The sequence below is a fragment of the Stegodyphus dumicola genome, chromosome X1 (assembly GCF_044657685.1).
Source record: "Stegodyphus dumicola isolate Sdum_Otavi_A_Nest chromosome X1, ASM4465768v1".
Taxonomy (NCBI): Eukaryota; Metazoa; Arthropoda; class Arachnida; order Araneae; family Eresidae; genus Stegodyphus; species Stegodyphus dumicola.
This window is the reverse complement of record NC_140780.1, coordinates 45,762,752-45,788,049: the sequence shown is the minus strand read 5'-3', so window position 1 is coordinate 45,788,049 and position 25,298 is coordinate 45,762,752. Positions and strand designations below refer to the sequence as shown.

The following is a 25,298-nucleotide window of genomic DNA, read 5'->3' as shown; positions in this document are numbered from 1 at the left end:
GTGGAGAACTTTATGAAGTTGCTAAAAGAGCAGGTGTAAAAATTGATCCTGCACCTCCCTATACACCTTTTCTAAATGGTGTTGCTGAAAGAGCAAATAGAACTGGATTGGAAAAAGCTAGAGGAATGATACTTGAGGCAAATTTACCAAAATTCCTTTGGGGTGAAGCAGTACTTACAGCTACTTATATAAATAATCGACTCCCAAATAGTTAAATTGACAATCGTATTCCTTATATTCTGAAGTACGGTGAAAATCCTGATTTGACAAACGTGTGTATTTGGCTGTGATGCTTATACTCTTGTGCCACAATCCCAAAGAAAGAAACTAGATGAAAAATCTGTCAGAATGATATTTGTAGGTTATTCCACAATGGGATATTGTTTAATGATTCCAGAAACAAGACATATCATTGTTTCCAGAAATGATAAATTTAATGAAGGAAAGAAGAAAGTAGAAAATCAAAAATACATTTCCGATAGTTCATATTTGAGTGAAAATGACAATGGTGACATTAAAAATGAAGACAAATCAATTTCAAACACTGACAATGGCAAATTAAATGCTTCAAATAAGAAGGAGGGATAGAGAAAATCTTCAAGAGAAAAGAAACAAACAGTTGGGTGTCCTAATCCTGAGACTTACCAAGTGATGTTTGCACAACAAGACACTCTGACGTTTGAAGATATTGTAAATCTACCACAAGTAGAACAAGAACTATGGACGAGGAAATGAAATCTATGGAAGACAACCACGTCTGGGATCAACAAAATTTACCCCCTGGTAAAAGAGCCATTTCCTGCAAATGGGTTCTACGAAAAAACAAGATGGAACTTATAAAACCAGGCTTGTTGCTTGTGGCTTCATGCAAAAGGAAGGCATAGACTATACAGACACATTTTCTCCAGTAATTAGTATGTGCTCATTACGTTAAATCCTGGTAATTATCAATAATGAATGTTTACAAACTTTTACTTTAGTTGTCAAAGACAGCATTCTTGAACGGTCAGTTAGATGAAACCAGCCCAAAAGATATGATGATACGAATGGTAAGAAATGTCAACTTAAAAAGAGTTTGTATTGTCTTAAACGGTCTCCTCGACAATGGTATCAGAAATTTCTTAATTTTGTTATTAAATTAGATTTTAAGCAATTGGACTCTGAATCATGTATTTTCATCAGAAATCTAAATTGTAAGAAAGTAATTTTGGCTCTTTATGTGGCTGACTTATTAATTGCAGGTTCGGATGTAAAAGAAACAAGTATTATAATATCATTGTTATCTAAAGAATTTGAAATGTCAAATTCTGAAAGTGTCTCAGAATTTTTAGGCATTAGACCAGTTGTTTAGATCAGAAACAATATATTGAAAAATTACTTGATAAATTTAAAATGTCTGATTGGAAAACTGCCCAAACTCTCATTGAACCAAAATCTGCAACGGCTGATTTTCAGAAAGGAAATGCATTTCATGGCCAATACAAAAAATTAAATGGATCTTTACTTTACTAACCATATATTATATGGCCAGATATTTTATTTGCAGTAGATTCCTTAAGCCAACTGCTGGAGCATCCTACTGATGTTGCCTGGTGTGCTCTAAAGAGAATTCTCAAGTAGTTGAAAAACACCTTAAATTTAAAATTGATATATAAAAAGTATAATTTGGAAAGGATGAGCTTATGTTTGTGTGTAGATGCAAAAGAAATGTGTGCAGCTGATGAATGTTTATTAATATAGGTAATCCTTGTGCAACACAGTAGTTAGGTTCCTAGAAAATGCCGTGTTGTATGAGACCCAGAGCCAGTATAAAAAGGAAATTTATATTCCGAAAACTTATTAAAATCAAATATTTTTCTAATTCTACGTAAAAAAAACTTAATTTTTATTAAACATATATATGTATACACAACACAAAACAAAATATATTACATATTTTAATTTAAGCCAAGTTTAGTTTAATTTTCTTTTGTTGTTACTGCTCAGTATAATCAACCGAGAACGTTTTTTTGTTGGAATGAGATCACTTTCACTTTCAAAATTTCTTTCTTCAATTAAAGATCTAGCATTTTCTTCTCTCTTTAAAAAAAATCTGTAATTTTACTTTGCTTACTAGTTCTTACCGGGCCAGTGTAAATTTCTCTATATGGAGCTGGACAGTTTTGCAGCTCCTTTTTAAATTTTAGCTTATTTCAGCGGAAGGCTCTGCAGTCAAGGAAAATGATTCAAGATTTTCAGCTAAGCATGGGCCTTCTTTTAATTTTTAACATTAAATTATTAACTGCATGATCTTCATCAGTGCTAGTGCACTCAGAGTTGATTTGATTTACGGCTTCGAATGCCATTTTCATCAAATCTGCCAATTTTTTCTGCTAATAAATTTTGAATGTCCTGAATAGCCATGTCGACAAAGCCTTCACCTCCGATCTATTTAGCAAGTTCTAATAAGCCACCACTTTCATTTTCTGACGATTCACGCACTTTTCTATTTCAACTGAAGAGGGTCATATCTTCTTCTAACATGCATTTAACATTGATGCTTTCAGTTCTTTCAGAGACAAAGATACGATATTTGAAACTGAAACTTAATGTCTTAAAGATGAAAAAGGTATTCTTTAACACACCATGGCTAGACGCAGACTGCCGACCAGCAGGGTGAGACACTTTTATTTTCAGGCCACGGAGATGAAGATTAGAATTTTGGAAGCCGAACGTGCAGTTTAAGTGTTTTTAGATCACTTATTGTGACCTCATGTTGTTCATTTTAAGCTATAGTGAGGTTTCTTGATTATTATCTGGTGATTGTGTTCTCTTGAGACTGGTATTGTTTCTGTTTTGCTATTATGCTTTGAAGGTCATGGGAGGAAAAGATTTTCCTTCGTTACCTGTTAAAAATTCAACGGTCTCTCTCCACCATGTGGTTCGTCTCCCTGAGGACATTTGTTCTAACGGGTACAGGAGCTTGGAAGAAAACTGGCAGAACTTACAAAACAAGGAATCTTAAGTGTTAAATGACTATATGGGTGCTTTGCTCAACATGAAAAATCTTTCTGCGGAATTCATTAAATTTCTTCGGATTGCTTGGGCAATTTTCTTATCGTGTTATAGGAGGGTTATTGCAATTTATGAGTTGTGTTATAGAAAAACTGTGTTACAGAATGCCCTGTTGTGTAGGAGGGCTGCCTGCATTTAATAATGTTTTTACCTGAAACATTCTGTACAGTGAAGTTTTTGATAAATGTTCCTGATTAATTTTGTTTACTTTACTGCTCATTGTTGTGCAGCTATTTTGAAAAATAAAACAATAAAATAATTTTTCTACTTTCATTTACTATCTCTATTTAATATTATTTAATTTAATCTTCATTTAACCTTATTGCCAAATCTCAAATGTATTTACAAATAAAGTTTGATTTATTCTCAACTTTTTGATTTTCCCTTTCTCATTTCTATGCACATCATACCATAGCATACAGTTTCATGCATTTATTTATTCGATTCATTAGAGAATCAGAGTTTTACTAGTTTGACATACAGTCTAAAACATTATTTAGATATTCTTCGGAGTATCAATTTTGATTTAAAATAAATGTGCTAATATTTTTCATTGACTGCATGTTAGTTGTTACATTTTATGCTCTGATCTAGAAGTGTGTGTTACTCAATATGTATATATAGTCTTTGATGTTTATTTACAGTTGTGGAAGCTTTCTTTCTCGGGGAAGAGGACAAGTATTTAGAAGTTGAAGTATCTCCGTAAGTGAAATATTTGTAATTACTTTTAAAGTTTTTGGTTCATTTGTAAATTGTAATGTGGGGCTTCTGATCTCACAGTTAATATAATTTAGAATGTACTGAAATTTAACTTCAAGATTCATCGCTTAAGGTTCCTTTATTTACAAATTTAACCTACACGTATTATAAATTCAAGCAGTAGAGACTAGCTAAAACTGATCAAAGTGTGAAAACGTTTTGAGAAATTATTTCTTCTCAGTGAGATGTGGAAGTTTATTTTTTGTCCAAATTCATTGAATCTTCAAATTATCTGATTTTGAATTTATGAGAATTCACTATACAAGTTAGTATGTCAGATCTCACAGGAAATTCAGTGACTAGTGAGTATATCTACTCGTTAGTTACTGAATTTTCTATGAAAATCTGTGCTTCACTGAGAAAATATTCTGAATTTCTTTGACATGCACACACACACACACACACACATATACAATTAAAAAAAAAAAAAAAACTTATGAAGATTTCTTCTATTATAGCAATGCATTTAAATATGATATAGAGTAAAGCACTTCTTGCATAGTGATATATTGCATATTTTACAAACAATAGTTCATGATTCATGCATCTAGCACATTTGTTTCTGCTTTCAGCATCTAATCTATATTCAGAAGAAATCTTTTTTTTTTTTTTTTTCGGTGGACTTCCTTTGAGTTGGTCTTTTGTAATGGAAGTATGTATTCTTTCTGGTTTTGAGACATCTTTCAACAATAAGAAGAAAATCAACAAATTGTGTATTGTGGCAACTGATTTCATCAAAAATGATGGCATTTATGACTGATATCGTTAGCAGTTTATTGAAAACCTTTTCCCACCGTTTTATAGATTTCCCTTCTCATACATGTTTGCCATTTGATCTATACAATCAACTGTACCCATAAGCACAGTACAAAGTCTGAGATCCAGATTTATTTTGACTTTAGTGGCTCCAAATTTTGGAGTTTTCTGGATTTTGATCATTTATCTTGTAAGATGACATGTAGAAATTATAAACTTAAAAATATGAAATAGTAGTTTATGCAGCAGTGAAGTATTTATGATCTTAAAGGAATTAAAATTTAACAAAAAAAAGCTCAGTGTTATTTGTTTGCTTTATTAAACATTTCTTTCAGTATAAGATGTTTAAGTTGCTTCACATAATTTCTTATTCAGTTACAAAGTTCCTTTGCTCCATTGTTCAAATCTTGCAGTTTCCAAGTCGAGAATTACCAGTAAATTGTCAGTTGAAATTTTTTCACTCTTAGCAAGCTCTTTGACACTTTCTTCATCATCCATAGCATTTAGAACCATACTACAGCATTTAAAAACCATACTACAGATTTCAAGTAGTGTCTCATTTTAGCTCATTACCTCAATGCTTAGCTAGTGTATGCTATTCGCGATGTATCATGAGATTGGCAAATAAAGATAGGGTGTTTTGCTAAATTTTGCTCTGCTTCTGTCATGGATTGCAGAAGATAAGCCTGAATTACTAATCTAATTAGTTATTATAATTATATCTTAGCCTGAATAAATAAATTCCCACATATACATAAGGCTTATCTGAATAACAGATAATTTTTTTTCTACTCGGATAACATTAAATGTAATAATTTAGCCTATGATGTCATTCACATAGTCTATTTTTTTTTTTTTTTTTTTTTTTTTTTGCATATGGAAATAAATCTTGTTTAAATTTCTTTTTGTCTATACACTCAAGGCTTCACAGTGTAGTTGGCTGAAATCTGTAATCGTCATCAAGCAATCAACATAAAATATTACCATGGTGTTTGGTATTCTGTTGCTAATGCTGTACAAAGTCCGAAATCCGGACTTGTGAGGACTTCGGCGATTCCGGATATTAGATCATCAGTTTAAATCTAGTAAGATGGCATGCAGAAATTCTAAAATTAAAAATATGAAATCGTGATTTAAAATAATGGAGTATTTATGATGTAGAGGTTATCAAAATTTTCAAAAAAAGCTTAATATTTATTTGTTTCCCTTATTATACATTTCTTTCAATCTAAGCTGTTTAAGTTGCTTCGTTTTTTGTACTATTACTTTCTCTTTAATTCTGTAGACAGACATAATCTCTTGTTTAGTTACATTGTTGAAGTTTTGTAACTGCTCTTTCGAGAATTCCGACTAACTTGTCAATTGAAATTTTCATGTTTTCAGTAAGTTCTCTGTCACTTTCTTCACTATCCGATTACTACAGATTTCGCCATTCATTACTTGATTGATGATTGAGAAGCATTGTCATCACAATGAAAAACTTCTTTTATATCATCTTCATTTATTACTGCTTCACCACATTTCTTTATAAAATCCGTTAATTGGAAAATTTCACCTTTGTTTTGCGATATCCGAAAACCTTTAAAATTAGCAGCTATCATCATCAAATTTCCTTCACTATCCATATTTGGCTATGCATCATGAGCTTGGCGATTAACGACAATTTGTTCCGTTAAATTTTATCTTGCTTCTATCTCGCACCAACACAATTAAGCCTGAATTGTATTAGTTTAGTTATTTATTATACTTATGTCTATTTCTTGCACATGTTTAAGGCTTATCAGAGCTCTGAATAAATAAATTCCCGCATATACTTAAGTCTTTTTGAGTGCCGGTGCTAGATATCTTACCGCCTGATGCAGTCTCTGTGGGTCCTAAATTCTGCGGCCATATGGAACCTTAGCTCTGGTTCTGGGTTTATGTGAATAACAAATCAGTTATTCTTAATACAAATAGCCGTAAATGTAATCTTTGGGTCTATGTGTATTGCCAACAAAATCTATTTTTAGCATATGGAAAGAAATTTTTGGTAAATTTTTCCTCGTCACCATTTTTTAGTGCATTTAACTTAAATCTGTAATCATTGCCAAGCGTAATATCAACATAAAAGGTTACCATACTCCTTTATTATTCAATTACTAACATAAAAAAATGTTTAAGCATCGCTACATGAGTCATTACTCAAGTTGTCATGTGTTGATAAACATGGGGATTGAAAAGAAAGTATAATAAATAATGATTCGCCAGGTTGGCATAAAATGAATGATGTATCTATGTGGAATGTTTTGGTTTGAGATACGCAGCAATGGAAGCAAATTACTGAGATACGCAGCAATGGAAGCAAATTACAATTTTATGCTAAAATGATTGTGTCTTCAGTAACGAGGTATTTTATTTAGTGTCGAAGTGAAATTAAGAATCAGGACTCTCCAGATGTTTCATTATGTGCAGGGGGGAGGAATCAAATGCACATGCATAAAGCCTACCAGAAAAACGTTGTTGGTGGTTTTGAGTTCCGGATTTTAGATCATTCCGGATTTCGGACTTTGTACTGTATTAAAAAAAGAATGCTTTAGGCATCTCTGTGTGGGTAATATATCAAGGTGCTATGAGGTGACAGTCACATGGTGATAAAAGCACAAATAATACAAAATTATTGTCAGGTTGGTGTCAGAGAATGTTAATTTAGTGCCAAACTGAAATTAAGAAGCACTGTCTGTGACATACTTTATTATTGTTGCATTCTACATGTTCGTGGATTTGCAGTGATTGATGACAACCATTTAATGAAGAATCAAAACAGAATTTATTCATCAGTATTACACTAGATAGTTCCATAGTTCCAAAGACCTGTTAAACTCATAAAAAAACAAACAAATAAAATACAATAAACATGCTGAAACAATCAGCTGCACAGCCTTCAGACTATCAAGTTATAATGGTGAAGATAGCTTCAAGCAAAGGACTAAAGTACAGCTTTTACTTAGTTGATTGCTCTCGAGCTAATCTCTGAACTCAAGTCACTACTACTGAACTCAACATACTCCTGATGTACTACTCTACTCTGTGTACAGGCAGGGGTACATACAGCTTTTGATTTGCCTTTGAGAACATTCTCAGTAAAATTCTAAGTCTAGTAAGAAATCGTTCTAGTTTGTTCTTGCTCCGTGTATAGCATATCGCCAAATGGGCGATTTCAGACCAAATCTGGCAACCAGAACATCGGTTTACGGGGAACCTATCCTACTGCAGCTGGGCATTTCGTAACATTATGAAAAAATGTTTACTGTGCATGCATGATGTACAGTCAAAAGTCGTTAATTTGGACACCCATAATCCGGAATGATCTATAATCCAGACTTCAAAGCTACAAACTTTCTGCACATGCATCGCGTTGAGGCATGCGCATAAGCGTTTACACGTGCGCATGCGCATAATACGTTTACGCATGCACGTTGAATGTATAACGGATGGTATAAGCTAAGCTAAAATTATCTAATTCAGTTAATGTTGCAGATTGCGTTGTGCCTTAATCTTCGAATTGGATCCAGCTTATTATTTTTTGCAGACTGTTAGAGCAATTTTATAAAAGTAAGCTTGAACTTTCGATTGTGTCAAAGAGAATTTCCGATATATATTTACTAATATGTAAAGGATCTACAAAGCGAAAGTGTGTTTCAAAATCCGAAATCTTTATCAATTTCACGCTGCTCTGCGGCGGCGGATTGAAAACGCCGCGGCACGCAATGAATTGGAAGTTGATCTGTCAGCACTATCCTTATCTTCAGGGCAGATGTTTTTATTTTATTTGGCTCATAATTCCATACTAAATGTAGTATTTCATCTCGATGTACTCCGTCTATGATTTAAATCAAGTTCCTCGTCGTTATAATTCGCTTCCGATAGTGAAGAAAGTGACACAGTGGTTATTGAAAACGAAAACATTTCGATTGACAAATTAGTCGGTATTCTCGATACAGCAATTATATAACTTAAACAGCAGAACTTTGTAACTAAACAAGAAATTATGTCTGTTTAATAGAATTAAAGAGAAAGTATTATCACATGAAACGAAGCAACTTAAACAAATTACATGGAAAGAAATGTTTAATAAAGTAAACAAATAAATATTAAGCTTTATCTTTTTGTAAATTTTGATAACCTTTAGATCATAATTGTTCTTTATTTCATAAATTACGGTTTTTTGTAATTTCTGCATGCCATCTTACCAGATTTAAAATGATGATCTATAATCCGGAAAAATCGATAATCCGGAATCGCCGAATTCCCGACGAGTCCGGATTAACGACTTTCGACTGTATTAAGCATATAGTAAAACGAGACATTACTTTCAGAATCTAATTTTCCCCTTTTGCAATAAATTTCTAAAAAAAGTCAAGATAATTGATAGTTTACGTATGGATATCGGACTTAGTACTGTATTAGTTCTTTGAATAAGACAGCAATCTTATTGCCAACCTGTTGTTTATACAAGACAGTAAATATCTTAACAATATAGCACTTACCCCACCATACACATCTTCAGGACCTTTCTCTGTTGCTGAAATAGGACCCTTCTCATTAATTTTATTATTTATAAAATTGCATGACCTTGATTTAGATACCACCAGTGGGTGAGGTAAAGTCACTCAACACTGGTAGCTGAACTCAGGCTCATATTCCAATGTATGGGCTTGCTGCATGGGAGTTTTCATGTTTTTTCCCATGTGTGACATTGGTATAAGCCAGCTTCCCTTAAAAACTCTTGCCAAAGACATCCCTCCCATTGGTAGATGGCTCTGAAGTTGCTTTGCCTTTATCGGATAACATAATCTCATCTTGATTCAATTTCAGAGATTTTTTTGACTGTATTATACTTTTCAGCTGCTGCAAATGGTATTTTCTAGATAAGTTTGAAAAAAGTAAAAACTTCGTCAAATCAGAAGCTGCTTTATTATGTCTACTGCTTTTAGCAAGTTTTAGAGCAAGACATGGGACGGAGGACGTGGTCACCACCCCTCTACCAATACGGTTAATCGGTATAGCGCCACGTCCACCTTTATTTAGATAAACATACGTGGTCATTATGCTAATACACTAATACATAAACATACATACAAATTTGATACTCAGTACAGTGGCGTTAAAGCTAATTAATGTTAGACGCTGGATAAAACATTGCCATGTTACAAGGTGTATGCAAAAGCATGGATACGGTAGCATATAGTATACATAACGTGTGTACTCATATGTTGAGGACACTATGATCCTTTGAAGCAGTTATCATTAGATACACAAGACAAGTACATACTGAAATATTAGGTGTGCAATGTTATGCTGGAATAAGTAATTAGTACAGTGAATTAAAAGTTAGACCCTAGATTAGTACTGTGTGGTACAGTGCATTAGGTAAGTGCTACTTTAACATACATTAACCATAGGTACTTAATACAATCCTGAAGAGATAATTGGTGCAATTAATTTTAGAGTGGGACCCTAGTTTGATTTTTGCGATACTGTGCAGTGTTACAGGATAAAATGTGCAGATGCACAGTTGCATTATCATATATCCAGACACAATAGATACATGATTATTCAGTGCGTAATAGATGTATATTAACTATACAGTGCCAAGATATGTGATAATACTAGTAGATACTAGTAGATATTTAGAGCAAGACATTGCTCATGATCAAACTTTATTCTTTGCTGCAATAAGCATTCATACCATATTATAACAAGTGTCAGCATCACATATTCAGATCAGGCCCACCAGAGGCCGAGCAGTAAAGTCGCTGAACACTGGTAGTTCGGTCCGAGGTTCAAATCCCCCGAATGGGCTGACTGCTTGGGTGTTTTTGTGGTTTTCCCCAATGTGTAACGTGTATACGAGCCAGTTTCCCTTAAAAAGTCCTTCAAGAAGACATTCCTCCCCTTAGACAGATAGCCCTCGAGGCTTTGTCGTAATTAAATAACCTAGCCTAGCCTAACACATATTCGGATCAAAATATCAAAGCCATATTTGGTTAAAGCAGACCTTCCCTTGAATTATACAATTGATTCATCGATGCCGAGGCTTTTCAAAATGTGCATCTCTGTCTGCCTCCTTCCAAAAACAAGAACTCTGAGATCACTCACTTCCAATGAATAGGATAGTTTTCTTTGCATTCTTCATGGTGATGTAATGAGAATGCTGGATGGCCTTGTTTCTCAAAGTTCGAGCTCTGACCCCCCAAACTGTAGTAGAGGGTTATGCAATTGAATTTCGAAGTTTGCAAAATTTTTAGCAAAACTGAAAAATTTCTGGATCTGCAATAATCAAATATTAATTTAAAACCAGCTCACCAACACTACACACATAGTATACTCAAGAACACTGAAAATAGTGCACTAAGAAGGGAGCATCGGATTGAAATGAAGTTTAATACCCTTAATAATAGAGATGAGAAATTAACTTGATCCCCAAATCAATACAATTAAACAAATGCAGTGTGTGCAATTGAATAAATACAGTGCAGCTTCAATAGCATGTAAGACTGCCTCTTGCTGCAATATATGCCATAACATGGTCCGGCATTGAGTTGATTTGGCGTCTGATGTTGTCATGAGGCAGATGGGCCCACAAATCTTGAACAGCCACCTTCAAATCATGTACAGAGTGACACGGTGGTATCTGGCATTTCAGCTGGTGCCACACATTGTCTGTAGGAAAACAAGTCTCACACATGCTCTATAGGGAAACAGTCCGGCCATGGAAGAGTCTGAACATGATGTAGGAAATCTTCAGCAACTTGAGCTGTAAGTGGATGAGCATTATCTTGCTGGAAAACTGCCTCTGGAAGACCATTTAGGAAAGGTCCCACATAATGCCGAAGATTCTGATAAACATAATGCTAGCCTGTTAAGTTTCTATGTGCTACAATTAGAGTGGACTGGCTCTCACACTCCCAAACTATTACTCCTGTGTGGATAGTGTGTTGTGCGACAGCGTGAGTGGAATTATCCCATTCACCAGGGTGCTTCCACGCTTATACGTGATTATCATATATCTCCAAAATGAACTGGAATTTATCACTAAACACCATGTTTTGCCAATCTGTGGCATTCCACGTTATTCTGGCTTATCACCACCCTAGATGGAGTCGCTGATGTTTTGATATTAAAGGCAGTATATGAAAAGGGTGCTTTGATTGCAGATTCACCTATGCTGGGCATCTGGAAATGGCATCCCTCTGTCTAATTGTATTATGGAATATGTCACTGTGGAATCCACTAGCACTTGCTGCATAATCCTTCAGTGCTTTTGCCTCGTTGTTTTCCTGGTTGTTCCAGATCTGGTTCTCCATACATGAGTACCATCTCCCGTCCAATGCTCCCAACATGCTCTGATGACACAATCTGAATGATTGATTCGGCAAGCAACATGACACATCTACCTGCCTGTGGTTTTCATGCCGATGATCAGGCTTCTCTAAAACTCGTTTAACTGTGAAAAGTGCCTTCACACACATCTACCCGACATTTTTCACTTACTAAAGTCCTTCTAGGGTTGGAATATGATCATCACACTTATGAATCTTCATGTATGTGCTGGTTTATGTAGGGCTCATTTCATGATGCACCACTGCAGGGTGTGTGGTTATGCGCATTAGCACCAAACTTAGACAATTTGCATATCGGATTACTGTATTTATTAGCAAATTTTTGTGAAGTTATATATAAAGAAAAAAGTTCAAAAAAGTGAACAAAAATAAAGAAAATTGATTCTAGGATTGATTCCTTAGTATTTCTACTTGTTATTAAAAAAAAAAAAAAATACGCTGTGCAAAATTGGACATAATGGCCAAATGTAGTAGCAGGATATTTGTAATTTGTTGGTAAGGTATATTAGTATCCGTGAATAAGTGTATAATGTTTCTACTCTTAGAAGTCAGGTTATGATCTCTATTTTGCAGGAAAATGATAGTTTATTCATATTTGGGAATATGCATATAATGTTTTTTCTATAAGAAGCCAGCTACAATCACCTCTGTTGTGTTCACCTCTGTCTGTATGCTAATCTCAAACTTTTTTATTTATATATTCTGTTATCCCCTCTGCTTGTACAGATGCAGCTTCTGAATTAGTGCTTTTTTGTAAAATGGTTTTGTTAGTCATTGACAAGTAAATCCTAACTTAACAGGCTTTTCAAATTTTCACCTGCATTGTAAAGAGAAACAATAATCAGGAACAGTTAAAAATTGGCTCATTAAATAAAATAAATTCATAAATTGAAGCCATTGTTTATGCCAAGAAGAGTAAATAGTACATTTCTTTTTATAGTAGGCCATTTTTAGGCTTATTTTAAAAATGTAAAAATGGGGATTTCTAATGATGTGTTCTTTCATTTTTTAAAAATTTTATTTATGCTAAGTTTCCAAACAAATATTAAGCAAATTTTTCCAAGTGAAATGCACTTTATAATTATGAAATTCGTGTTTTCATAATAATGTTCATTATATTTTTTAAAAGTGTCCTGAAGCCAACCTGACCTGAAATTTTCTTTTAAAGAGCTTAATTTTTACATGTAAAAAAAAAAAAAAAAAAAAAAAAAATCGGATTCTATAAAATTTCTAATGTGTGTGTGTGTGTGTGATTACGGCAAAGCCTCGAGGGCTATCTGCCTAAGGGGAGGGATGCCTTCGTGAATGACTTTCTAAGGGAAACTGGCTCGTATACACATTACACATGGGGAAAACCACGAAAACGCCCATGCAGCCAGCCCGTTCGCGGGATTCGAACCTCAGACCGAACTACCAGTGTTCAGCGACTTTACCGCTCGGCCGCTGGTGGGCTATAAAATTTCTAAACTAAGGATTTAAGTGAAATTAAATTTCAATAAAGCGTAATAATTATGATGCATTTTTTGTATATATACATATATATATATATAATGTTGTATGAACTTAAATCCATTTAGTGCGAATACAAGTTATTATTACTTGCGCAATTGCTGCAAAGTTAGTTAATAATAATTTATTTCCTAAACAGTATTGATTAATTGACTATATTATCTCCTAAGTTTAATTAAAGTAGAATTATTTTAAAAGTGTGCATCCATACTGGTAAGTTATATTTTGAAAGATGTTTTGAAGTAATTTGAAAGCAAAAAGTTAATAATGTTTTAACGGGGACTGGAGTTAAATCATCATGAAGAAAATATTTCAATTTCATCATGAAGAAAAATTTCCAAGTCCCACCCACTACCATAAATTACTTCACCCAAGTCTTACCGACTGATATTATTCAAAGCCCCTACTGCCGCTAAGAATTTTCGGACACCCTACACTTCTGAGTCAGACACGAAGAGAACACTTTGCCAACTCCCCCACTAGAAAGAATGTAAGTTACTTAATACCTTTCTGGCCTTTATATCTTCATGTACATTCACTATCTTATTTATATTATTTTCTATATTATTTTTATATTATTTTTATGTTTTCTTTGATTTGTTTTTACAAAGTTTGCATTATTTATCTTTTTTATAATCTTCTATGTTTATTTCAACTTTACTACTAATAATAATATAGTACTCAAATACATAAAGATGATAGTGTCGGGGACGGTTACTCGAGTTTTACAGGATTTCTCTACAGTAATTGATTTTTACTCCAAATTGAATTGACTAAAATGCTTCATGAGAATAAGTTCTTTGAGTAGCAACTATTCGCGGAAATATTTGGCCTGACTAGAATTGCCGATTTGGCTTTAACTTATAACTTGAGTAAAGACGAAACACTTTCATATTTACGTATTTTTTTCAATTATTGTTCATTGAACGGGAGTTGGTTTGTTCCTCTTGAAAAGTCAACTAATTTCCGATCAATGACAATAATTACATGTTTTAATTTTTCCTTTTACAATTGAAATATTTTCTTCATGATGATTTAACTCCAGTCCCCGTTAAAACATTATTAACTTTTTGCTTTCAAATTACTTCAAAACATCTTTCAAAATATAACTTACCAGTATGGATGCACACTTTTAAAATAATTCTACTTTAATTAAACTTAGGAGATAATATAGTCAATTAATCAATACTGTTTAGGAAATAAATTATTATATATATATATATATACAGTGGTGGCCAAAATTGTGGACACTTGGAAATTTTTATGTTTTTGAACTTTGTATGCTTATAGAAAACGTTACATTTCACAAAATGCAAACTTGTGTATATCATTTTAAAGAGAATTTATTAGTGAATTCAATACAAAACACAAAATTCAATTATTTGAAATACAAAAAAAGTTAAACGATAATAGTTATTGATATACATTAGATAGTGATGATTGCAGTGAGTTATCAGTACTTAGTAGGGTACCCTTTATTTTTTATTACAGCTTCACATCGACGTTTCATTGAGCTGACAAGAGTTTTAAGCTCTTCTTTCGTTATTACATGATGCCAGGAAACAATTATAGCCTCAATTAGTTCCCTTTTATTTGATGGGCGCCTCATTCCGACAAGAGTTTTCAAACGGTGCCACAAATTTTCGATAGGATTGAGGTCAGGACTGTTTCTTGGCCATGACAACAATTTAATGCTCTTTGTATGAAAACACTCTTTCGGTACACTTTCTTTTGGCTGTGTGGCAAGGAGCAGAATCCTGCTGAAAAATAAACGAAGCACTGTTGGGAAAGAGATCTCTGATGGAAGGTAGAAGTTTTGGTTCTAGAATAGTGTTAATGTATTTTCTGGCATTCAGTGTCCCATCGATGACATGAAGGCGACCAATACCATCTGCTGACATGCATGATCAAATCATAACACTAACTGGGTTCTTCACAGTTGCTTGAATGCAGTCAGGATGTAGCTCTTCTCCTATTCTACGTATTGCATGTTTTCGCCCATCACTACCGAATAACGATATCTTAGTTTCATCACTCCATATTATAACTTGTGACCACTGATCATCTGTCCAATTAATGTGTTCCTTTGCCCACTGTAGTCTTTTTTTTTTTTTTTTTTTTTTCGTTGCTGAAAATAAGATAAAGCTTTTTTCGTGGAATTCTACCTCTCAGTCCAACATCTGTCAATCTTCTTCTGATTGTTCTTGAACTGACAGAAACACCAGCATCATTCAGATCACTTCTGATGGCTGCTGATGACATTTTTCTATCTTGGAGACATAGTCTTTTTATTCTTCTGTCATCAATAGATGTGGTGCACCTTTTTCGGCCTTTTCCTTCTTTGTTTTTTTATTGAATTTGTCTCCTGATATCATAAACAAAACTTTCGGACTCCAGATGTGGTCACTGAACCATCCACCTGTCTTGCAATTTCAGCATAGGAAAGACCATTTTCTCGTAACACAATAATATTACATCTCTTTCTAGGTTTCCAATCTACTCTTTTATTTGATGCCATTGCTTTTTGACTAAATAACAATTTTTACAAAAATTCCTACTTGTAATTGCAGTATATAAGAAACAGGTCCTCCTTCTACAGAACAAAGCAAAATAATGAATTGTTTCAAGTGTAAACATGATGTCAGCTTCTACTGGCAGTTATTAACATTTGATTGGTTCTGAGAACAAGAACAGTGATTGGCCAGGAAAGCTAGACATTGCAAACCACTTCATAACTGTGTTTTTTTTTATTTATATTAAAAGTACATATAACTTTTTTATATTGCAAATAATTGAATTTTGTGTTTTGTATTGAATTCAGTAATAAATTCTCTTTAAAATGATATATACAAGTTTGTATTTTGCGAGACGTAACATTTTCTATAAGCATACAAAGTTCAAAAACATAAAAATTTCCAAAAGTGTCCACAATTTTGGCCACTACTGTATATATATTATTTTTTAAAATTAGGATGTTCATATTTTTGGGAAACTTTTCCTTCTTTAATGGCTAAGTGGCTGAATTTTAACAGACAAAAGGTCAAAATTGAGAAGATACTGCAGGAAATTCCTTGTTAGAAGATTGTTGTACACAGAAAGTGAGGTTTAATTAAAAAAAAAAAAAATCAATTTTGTCATTTGGATTTTTTTATATTAATCATAATGGTGTGGAATATGTAATGTGTGAAACAACAGTTTTAAAGTCGCTGAACACTGGTAGCGTGGTCCGGGATTCGAATCTTGATGAGCAGGCTGGTTGCATGGCTGTTTTCATGGTTTTCCCATGTGTAATGTGTATACAAGCCAATTTTCATTAAAAAAAGGGCTCCATGAACTCATCATGAAGCATGCAACATATATCAGTAAAGCAAAGGAATGGTTTGAATGCATTCTGAGCTCTTCAAATACAGAAAGCAATGTTTTGAGAAATTTATTGCTGTCAATGAAGAAAATTCACTGAAAGCATATGAAACTTCTTTTTTAATTGCAAAAATAAAAAGCCAACACAATAGGAGAAAATCTTGTGTAGCCAGCTACAATAAAAATGTTAGAAATCGTCTGTAAAAACATATTGTGACTAAATTCATAAAATTTCTTTATCAAATGTTGCTATATACAGAAGAATTTCTGAAATTAGTAACCATCAATTGCCACAACTTATCAGAAGATTAGGACTAACAGTCCAAAGTTTGCATAACATTTGGATGAAACAAGTGATATTTCTGCATTGGCACAATTTTTAGTTTATGTAAGAAATGTGTATGAAGGGAGTATACATGATGAATTATTATTTTGTGAACCTTTGTGAATGAACAGAAGAAGGCAAATATTTTATTTTTTCACAAATAAAAGTTTACAATGGAATAGTTACACGGATTTCTGTGCACATGGTGCTGGGGCAATGATAAATGAGAATGTTAAATTTTCATCCAAAGGTAAAGCTGATGATCAACATATCATTTTTACTCATTGTCTAATCCATCAAAAAGCAGTCATAGCCAAAAAAAGAATTCTCCAAATTTCAATGCGGTGCTTTGAGATTATATCAAAATCATTAATTTCTTGAAATGCAGATGTTGTCTATTTTCAAACCTCTGCAAAGATATTAAAACCCTATTATCACATGCAGAAGTATCCTCATGAGTGTGGTTTATACAGATTATTACAATTGAAAAATAATTGTTATTTTAACTGAGTAGAAATCTGATTTTATTGATTTTTTTCATAATAAATTATGACTTTTAAAAATGAATTAGATGTTTTTGAAAAAATGAATGAATCAAACTCGTCACTTCAAAAAAAAAAAAAAAAAAAAAAATGTAACATATTTGTATTAGAATTTAAAATTGAAAGTTTTATATACAAAAAGTAATATAAAAAATTTAAAAATATATCTAGAAATATTTATAGCCATAGGTGCTTTTATAACTGAAAATAACCCTTCCAAGAATTAATTCTATGAGTTATAATTGATCATTTAAAGTTTCTGGAGACATAATTTTTAAAACATTTTTCTGCAAATTTTGATGTTGAAAGAGAAAATTCTATTCACAAACCATACTCAGGTGCGATGAATAATGTTAATCGTCTACCATTAAATGCTTGAAAAGAATTTGCTGAGTTATTGAGTGACATAGATTTAACAGCTTGGCTAACAGGTTTAAAGTTTGAGTTTTCAAAAGAATTGTTAAATAAATTGTAGCTGGTGATTAAGACTATTTCTGGTCCTTTCTGAAATGATTCTAAACACGTTTTTAATATTGTATACTACATGTATATGTGAAGCAGCATTAATGCTTATAAAATCCAAAATGTTTAATTAAAAATCATTAATGTTTATAAAATCCGTCAATGCTGCAAAAGTTGAAAAAAATTCTGTGTCCTGCAGTATTTGATATTCATCCAAGATTTAAGTCTTCGTGTGAAAGTAAACAAGTACAACCAGCTCATTTGTATAAATATTTGACTTTGACTGTTATACAGGGTAAAACTCATGTGCATACAAGACTTGCTTTTGAATAAATTTCTTCGTAATTTATTTTCAGCAAAGGTCTTAATTTATGTTCCTACTTTATATACATCTCTACCTACATCAGTGTGGTTATTTTTCTCCTCACTGGCCATGCTGTGAGAACAACTATCTCTTTTGTTAGTAGTCTCTTTTTTGAGCCATCCTAAAATCATAACAAATTATTTATAATTACGTTTCAGAAAATTATTTATAAATATATCGATTTGCCATTCTAAAAGAAAATAAAGAAGTTATCTATCTCAGCAACTATGCCAGTTTCTGCCTAATGGGACAAATATAACTTATAATTTTATTAGGACAGTAGACTTACAAAATAAAAGTATTATAAACTTTATTGAAATAAAACAATGTAATTACATTTTAATGGCATTAAAAATTGTACAATTTTACGTAATTTTAATTGAAATCAGTCTAATTTTAAAAATTATTGCCAATATTAATAATTATGTAGTTACATGCACCACAGGTTGGCCAGGAAAGGCTGAAAATTGAAAATGGTTTGGCTTGAGTTGCTTTCTGTTTTGCTAGATAACTCTAAATGACAGATTTTAACTAAAAGCAGAAGTTTTGTAACAAGTAATGCCTGACACAATTTTTTTAAGTGATTCTGGGAAAAACTTAAGTCAACAGGCCTTGAACCAATTAATGGTAAACCATATTTTCCCAGTTCTGTTAATGTCATTTGTTGGCTCAATCATTGTATCTAGTTTATTAATACTGTATGAAAAAATAATTTTATTAGATGCTGTCACTTCATTTATGTGTTGGTTACAGTTAAATTTCAATCAAGCTCATGGTAAAAGTAGAATTCTTAAAGTAGAAGAGCAAACATTATTTGGTTTTTATTTCTGATTTTCGCCATGAAAATTTTGAGCTTTATGATTCAGTTTCTAACTAAGAAGATAGTAAAGCTGCAGCATCTGGTAGTTACATACATCGAAAGAAGCATAATAGTTATAAAATTTTTGTAACCAGTATAATTTATAACAAAATCTTGGATAAATACTCAGGTTCTTTGGCAAGGCAAATGCTATTATTTAGATATTACACAGAACTGCTTTCATGTCAGTATAGTGCTGGCAGTCATGGCAAAACATTGGGAATTTTCTAGATAAATATGCAGCATATACAGTTTGAAGATAGTAGTTCCTACGTAATTAAAATGTACAATAATATTCTCAAGTCATTTTATACCGAGACCTCACTTTTATGATAATTAAAGTTGTATCGTCATTAGTTTTTTTTTTTTTTTTTTTTTTTTAAGCAAGTGTGCAGTGTCCTTGCCAGGACTCAAACCCTGGACCTCTCAAATACGCGTTGTGTATGCTTCCCATTACATCACAAAGGCATGTGGGAAGGAGGGAGAAAGTACCTTATAAAATTGCGGTATTGCAAGAACTGGTAAGTGGATTGCGACAGTATCATTGTTATACTATTATCACTGGATTGTTACTAGATTGCTAAGTGTCTCCACTCAGCTTCTGAAATTGTAGCAGCGTAATTTCTTTAATTGTTCAGTCCATATGAAATTTTTTCTGTCACTATTCTGCAGCAGCAGATCATAAAGTTACAAACTTTTCATTGCATATTTCTTATAAACCATGCCTGAAATATTCCATTTAAAGATATGATTTGGTTATTTATGCAGGAAAAACTTTAGTCTATTAACCCCTTAACGCATTTGCCCGTGTCTCACACGGGCGAAAGTTTCCGGCAAATTTGCACATGCCCGTGTCTTACACGGGCGCCCTTGTATCTCGCGTTATTTTATTTCTAATGCTTGTCTGAGATCCGTTCCAGTAAAAATAAATAGACTAGATTATAATTAAACTTATTTGACATAGATGGCACCACTATTCAGCATTTTTCTTGTGTAAACCACGTGGCACATTTTGATGATTAGCTATAAGTTTGCTAGGAATTCTTTGCTATAAAGTAGTCGTTTGGTGTGGAAAAGGTAATATATCCATTTTTATTACGTAAATATAATAAAAGTAAGCAGTTAACTGCAAATTATATTACTAAGTGTTTTTGTAATTTAAAAAAAGTTATCTGATAATGAGCGACTCTGATGATGACAATTTTGAATATGCCAATTTATCAGACAGTTTCAGCGATGAGAGTGATGATTTCTTGAGTGATGGAAGTGAATCGGAAGATAATGACAACGAGATTTTGGATATAGCAAGGAATTGGTATCAAATTAGTAATTTTTAATTAAATTTTTAGTTAAAAATTATTTTTATTTGTCGATCATGTCTTAAAATGCACTAGAGAATATGATTATGCAAGGAAAAAAATAGGTGATTTTTTGACCGAAAATTAGAAATTAGTGTGTGCCTTAAGGGGTTAAATGAGCTCTAGGAGGAATCGTTTCGTAGAGGACTTTAGAGAAAAACTGGCTGATATTCATACTAGGCAGGATGCCTTGAAATGCTGGGCTTTGAAAATCCCTTGCAGCCAGGCTGCACAGTCACTGGGAGCCAAACCTGCCCTTAACTACCAGCATTAAGGAGTCTTAGTCACTTATATGGGTTCAAAGACACAGTCTTGTACTGGTAAAAATTCTTGTATTGGTCGTGCAACAAAATTATTTTTAAGGTGAGGTTATGAGGTGTTTTCATTTTGTTGAAATCCATTTAAGTTCTGTGTGAATAACATATTCAAGTAAAGGAAGATCTTCAGACAGAATGATATTCTTTTGATTCCTGATTGTTTTGGCTGGAGGGTGGGTGGGAAAATGATGGATATTTGAATCCTTTTCTTTTTCTACAAATGTGTGCACACTTGATCTAACTTTTTAGATTTTGAAATCGTTTATTTTTCTTCCCTTCGAATTTTTTGAGAAAATGTATTTTCCTCTGCATGGTTTAAAATTATGCATTATTAAAATGATACACGATTATCTTTATTCAAATTTTATAAAAGTAAAAGGAATCCATCCATCCCTATGAAGTATTTATTCTTAAACATGCTTACTACATTAGTTTGCTATGTGTTTATGATAAGAACTACTTTTATATCTGCATTATGATGTAGGGTTTCCCTTAGTCCAATTAACCAATTATTCAAATTTTTGTAATCTAAACTCCTCAACTTCCCCTCGAAATAATGAAATAACTTTATCACCATGAAGTGAGTGCCCTTTATAACAAAAATGATATGGATACAGTGCAAGTGAATTAATAAAAAGAAAACTAGCTTTCTTGATGCGCTGCATTTTCTGAACATGTATTGGAACTACATCTGAGAAAAGACCTTAAAGAACAGTTTTAAGCATGCTAACATTTTAATAAATGATAAAATAGAGGAAGGTAAAGATATAAAACGTCTCCAACTAACAGGAATTTAATGCTTGGGTGGATATTGATGAAAAAATTAAAATGCTGCATCAGTGGCAGAAGAAGGTATATGCCAGTCCTTTTCTGAAACAAATCCAAGCTCATCATATAATAAACTTTCTGAAGAAGATAAGGAAATTAGTGAATTTCTTACAAATGCTGAGATAAGATTGCCCTACAAGTGTTAAAATCAGGGATACAGTGTTGATAAAATAATTTTCAGGAACCTGAAAATTATTTTATTTTCAGGTTCCAAATTCACATTATGTATATGAACGGCTCATAAATAAACTTTTGCTTAACAAATGCAGGCAAGCACTATTAGTGACTTCTCCCTAATTAAAAATGCTGTGAATATATTGATATGTTTCTATTCATATTTATACTATAGTAAATTAATTCTATTTACATTTTGCTCATTACTTAATGTTATGAAAATTGTTATGGACAAACATTATCATATTAAGTGGTGTCTATGATATATACTTATGGTTCCTGAATAATTCTAACAAGTATTTAGAATGCATGCAAAATATCATTGTTCTGGATTTTTAACTGCATTTTGTGATGTTTAGTATTCTTCATTTTCATCATCATCATCTTTATTATTATTATTTCGCTTGCTTTTTTTTTCAAACCATGCTTTATTTCCTGCACTATCTTAATGCCACTATGAATTCATTTTTTTTTTTTTTTATATTCTATACCTAACAATCAGTCTTTGGCTTCCTAATTTAGAACTTAACTCATTCTTTTTTGTTTCACTGTATGTTGAATTGAACCACTTCTTTACTTGTTGTTGATGGTTTAAAGCAGATTAAGTACTAATCATAACTCTAAGAATCAAGCTGCAAAAAAGAATAAACTCTTTGAAAGAAAAAGATTTTATGATAGCCCCCTCCCCCCAAAAAACGAAAGATAAACTAATTGTGCATGTACTACTCATGTTAATTTCATCACGAATTCATAACAGTTTTGTATTCTTTACTACATAGCATAAAAACAGGGAATTTTCATGTCCTGCAATCCCCCAACAGTTTCATAACAAAGTCTTGTCTTAAAGATGCTTGCACTTTTATGGAAATCTGAGACTATTCGCGAAAATAAGACTTTCGTACTAGCATTAAGGTTTTATTCTTCATGATACTGATTCTGAACTCCATACGAGCGCCATGAACCTTTGGTTTTATGTTGGGGTACCCCTGTACTTTCATAAACAATGATCAATTAGGGAAAAGGTACTACCATCACCTTTTTTCACATTGGCCGTACTAGTGAGACTAGGACAGTTTTCCTCTGACTGTGGCTTTTGGTACAATCATCAAAAGCAAAGTATCAGTATTTATTTTGATTTTTTGTCTGTAAGAATTCATTTCTGAAGATTTGAGAAGAAAAAGAAAAATTGTTTCCTAAAGGAATATTAGAGAATTACTAAAGGATTTGAAATGTAGGGCAAATTTATTTATTTAGTTTGTTTTAGTTCTAAATTTCTTTCACTATGTTCATTTTTATAGACTTTAAGAGCTGTTTTAAAAGTATTGGCTTTTCCAAATCTGTGCTTAAACATTTTATTTACATAACCTTAACTTTTATCCATTTTTAATTTTATTTTAGGCATGGACAGCATCTAGTATTGCTTCTTTCTGGCAGAAGAAATGTTATTAAGGTTGTATACTTTTATAATTTTATATCGTAATCTAAGGCAACATTTCATTAACTATAGGTCACAACCCCAAATGGGATCACAAAGCAAAATATTAGGATGGTGAAAATTTAACTTTGATACATGAATTTAAAGAAACATTGTTCGCAATCCCTTTATTATCTTTAATTTAATATACAGTCAAAAGTCGTTAATCCGGACTCGTCGGGACTTCAGCGATTCCGGATTATCAATTTTTGGCATTCAGAAATTATAAAATTAAAAATATGAGACCATAGTTTATGAAACAAAGAGCAATTATGATCTAAAGTGTATCAAAATTTACAAAAAAAAAAAAAAGCTTAATATTTATTTGTTTACTTAATTAAACGTTTCTTTCAACACACGCATGCGTAAAGCATACATTACGCATAGCCGAAATTAGAAAATTGCATCCAGAAAACTCTTTGATTTGTATTCGTGATATTTATGATGACGAGGAATATGATTTAAATCATATCAGAGACGGAGTACATCGAGATGAAATACTACATTTAGTAAGAAATTATGAGCCGAATAAAATAAAAACATCTGCCCTGAAGATAGGGATAGTGTTGACAGATCAACTTTCAGTTCATTGCGTGCCGCGACGTCCTTCTGCGCAGAGCAGCGTCAAATTGATAAACAGATTTTGGAATGGTTAGAGAAACAAAGGAGCCTTTATTTATTTCTTTCAATTCCACTTTTTGTTTGATGGACATCGAAACATGCTTTCTTTTTGTAGATCCTTTGGCAGCTCCATCATCGGAAATTCTATTTGACATAATCGAAAGTTCAAGCTTACTCTTATAAAATTGCTCTAACAGTCTGGAAAAAATAATAAGCCAGATGCAATTCGAAGATTAAGGAACAACGCAATCTGCAACATTAACTGAAATAGATAATTAGATAATTTTAGCTTAGCTTATACCGTCCGTTATACATTAAACGTGCATGCGTAAACGTATTATGTGCATGCATACACGCATATGCACATGCGTAAAGGTATTATGCGCATGCGTCAACACATGCGCAGAAAGTTTGTAGCTTTGAGGTCTGGATTATAGATCATTCCGGATTATGGATGTCCGGATTAATGACTTTTGACTGTATTACATTTTCTGTAATTATAGAATTGCCAAACACCCAACTATAATATTGCCAGATTATAAACTTGCCAAATTGAGCTTAAAATTATGTTTCCATATTGATAAATATCAATAAGCACATCATCATAACAGTGTTGCATTGCAACTTTCACATATTAGTTATTTCAGAATCAAAATATGCCAGAAACATACAGTACATAATGTTCTGCACCATACAGTGTGCTGGGAATAAGGTTACCACTGCTATGACTAGTGTAGTGATAAAGCTTTTCGAGTAGATTGTCAGTTTTTTCTGTTTCTCTATAACGAGTGTGTATGTCACAGTGACAATACAGTATTGTATTTTGCTGTTTTACATGACTAAGGTTGATATTCATTTGAATAATTATTATGAAATATGTTATTTTATTGATATTTCAGAGAAAAAGTACATTTTGTCCATGGTAAAGGGTTAAACTTGAATAACAAAGGTAATGAAAGATGCAGATGATAATGCTACAAAGTCTGTTCAAGCAAGAACTAGCAATCAGAAAAAGGCATTTAAATTTATAATTTAATTAAAATTGAATTTATAATTTGGCTACTGAATATGAATAGCTTTAAGAAAGTCCAATTCACCAATGGAAGAAGTTTTCTGGATTATTTTTGCACACTCGATGTCAAAATTGTGATTAA

General features: G+C 32.6%; 1 protein-coding gene across 2 annotated transcripts in view; it reads left to right on the top strand.

Annotated features, from left to right (window-relative positions):
- Window positions 1–25,298, top strand: part of LOC118179682 (UPF0462 protein C4orf33 homolog) — a 132,777-nt gene that overhangs the window by 66,452 nt on the left and 41,027 nt on the right. For both annotated transcript variants that reach the window (XM_085808014.1, XM_085808015.1), the window contains 2 exons: window positions 3,699–3,756; window positions 23,448–23,499. In XM_085808014.1, the coding sequence (XP_085664140.1) occupies window positions 3,699–3,756; window positions 23,448–23,499 (110 nt within the window). The remainder of the gene's footprint in view (window positions 1–3,698; window positions 3,757–23,447; window positions 23,500–25,298) is intronic.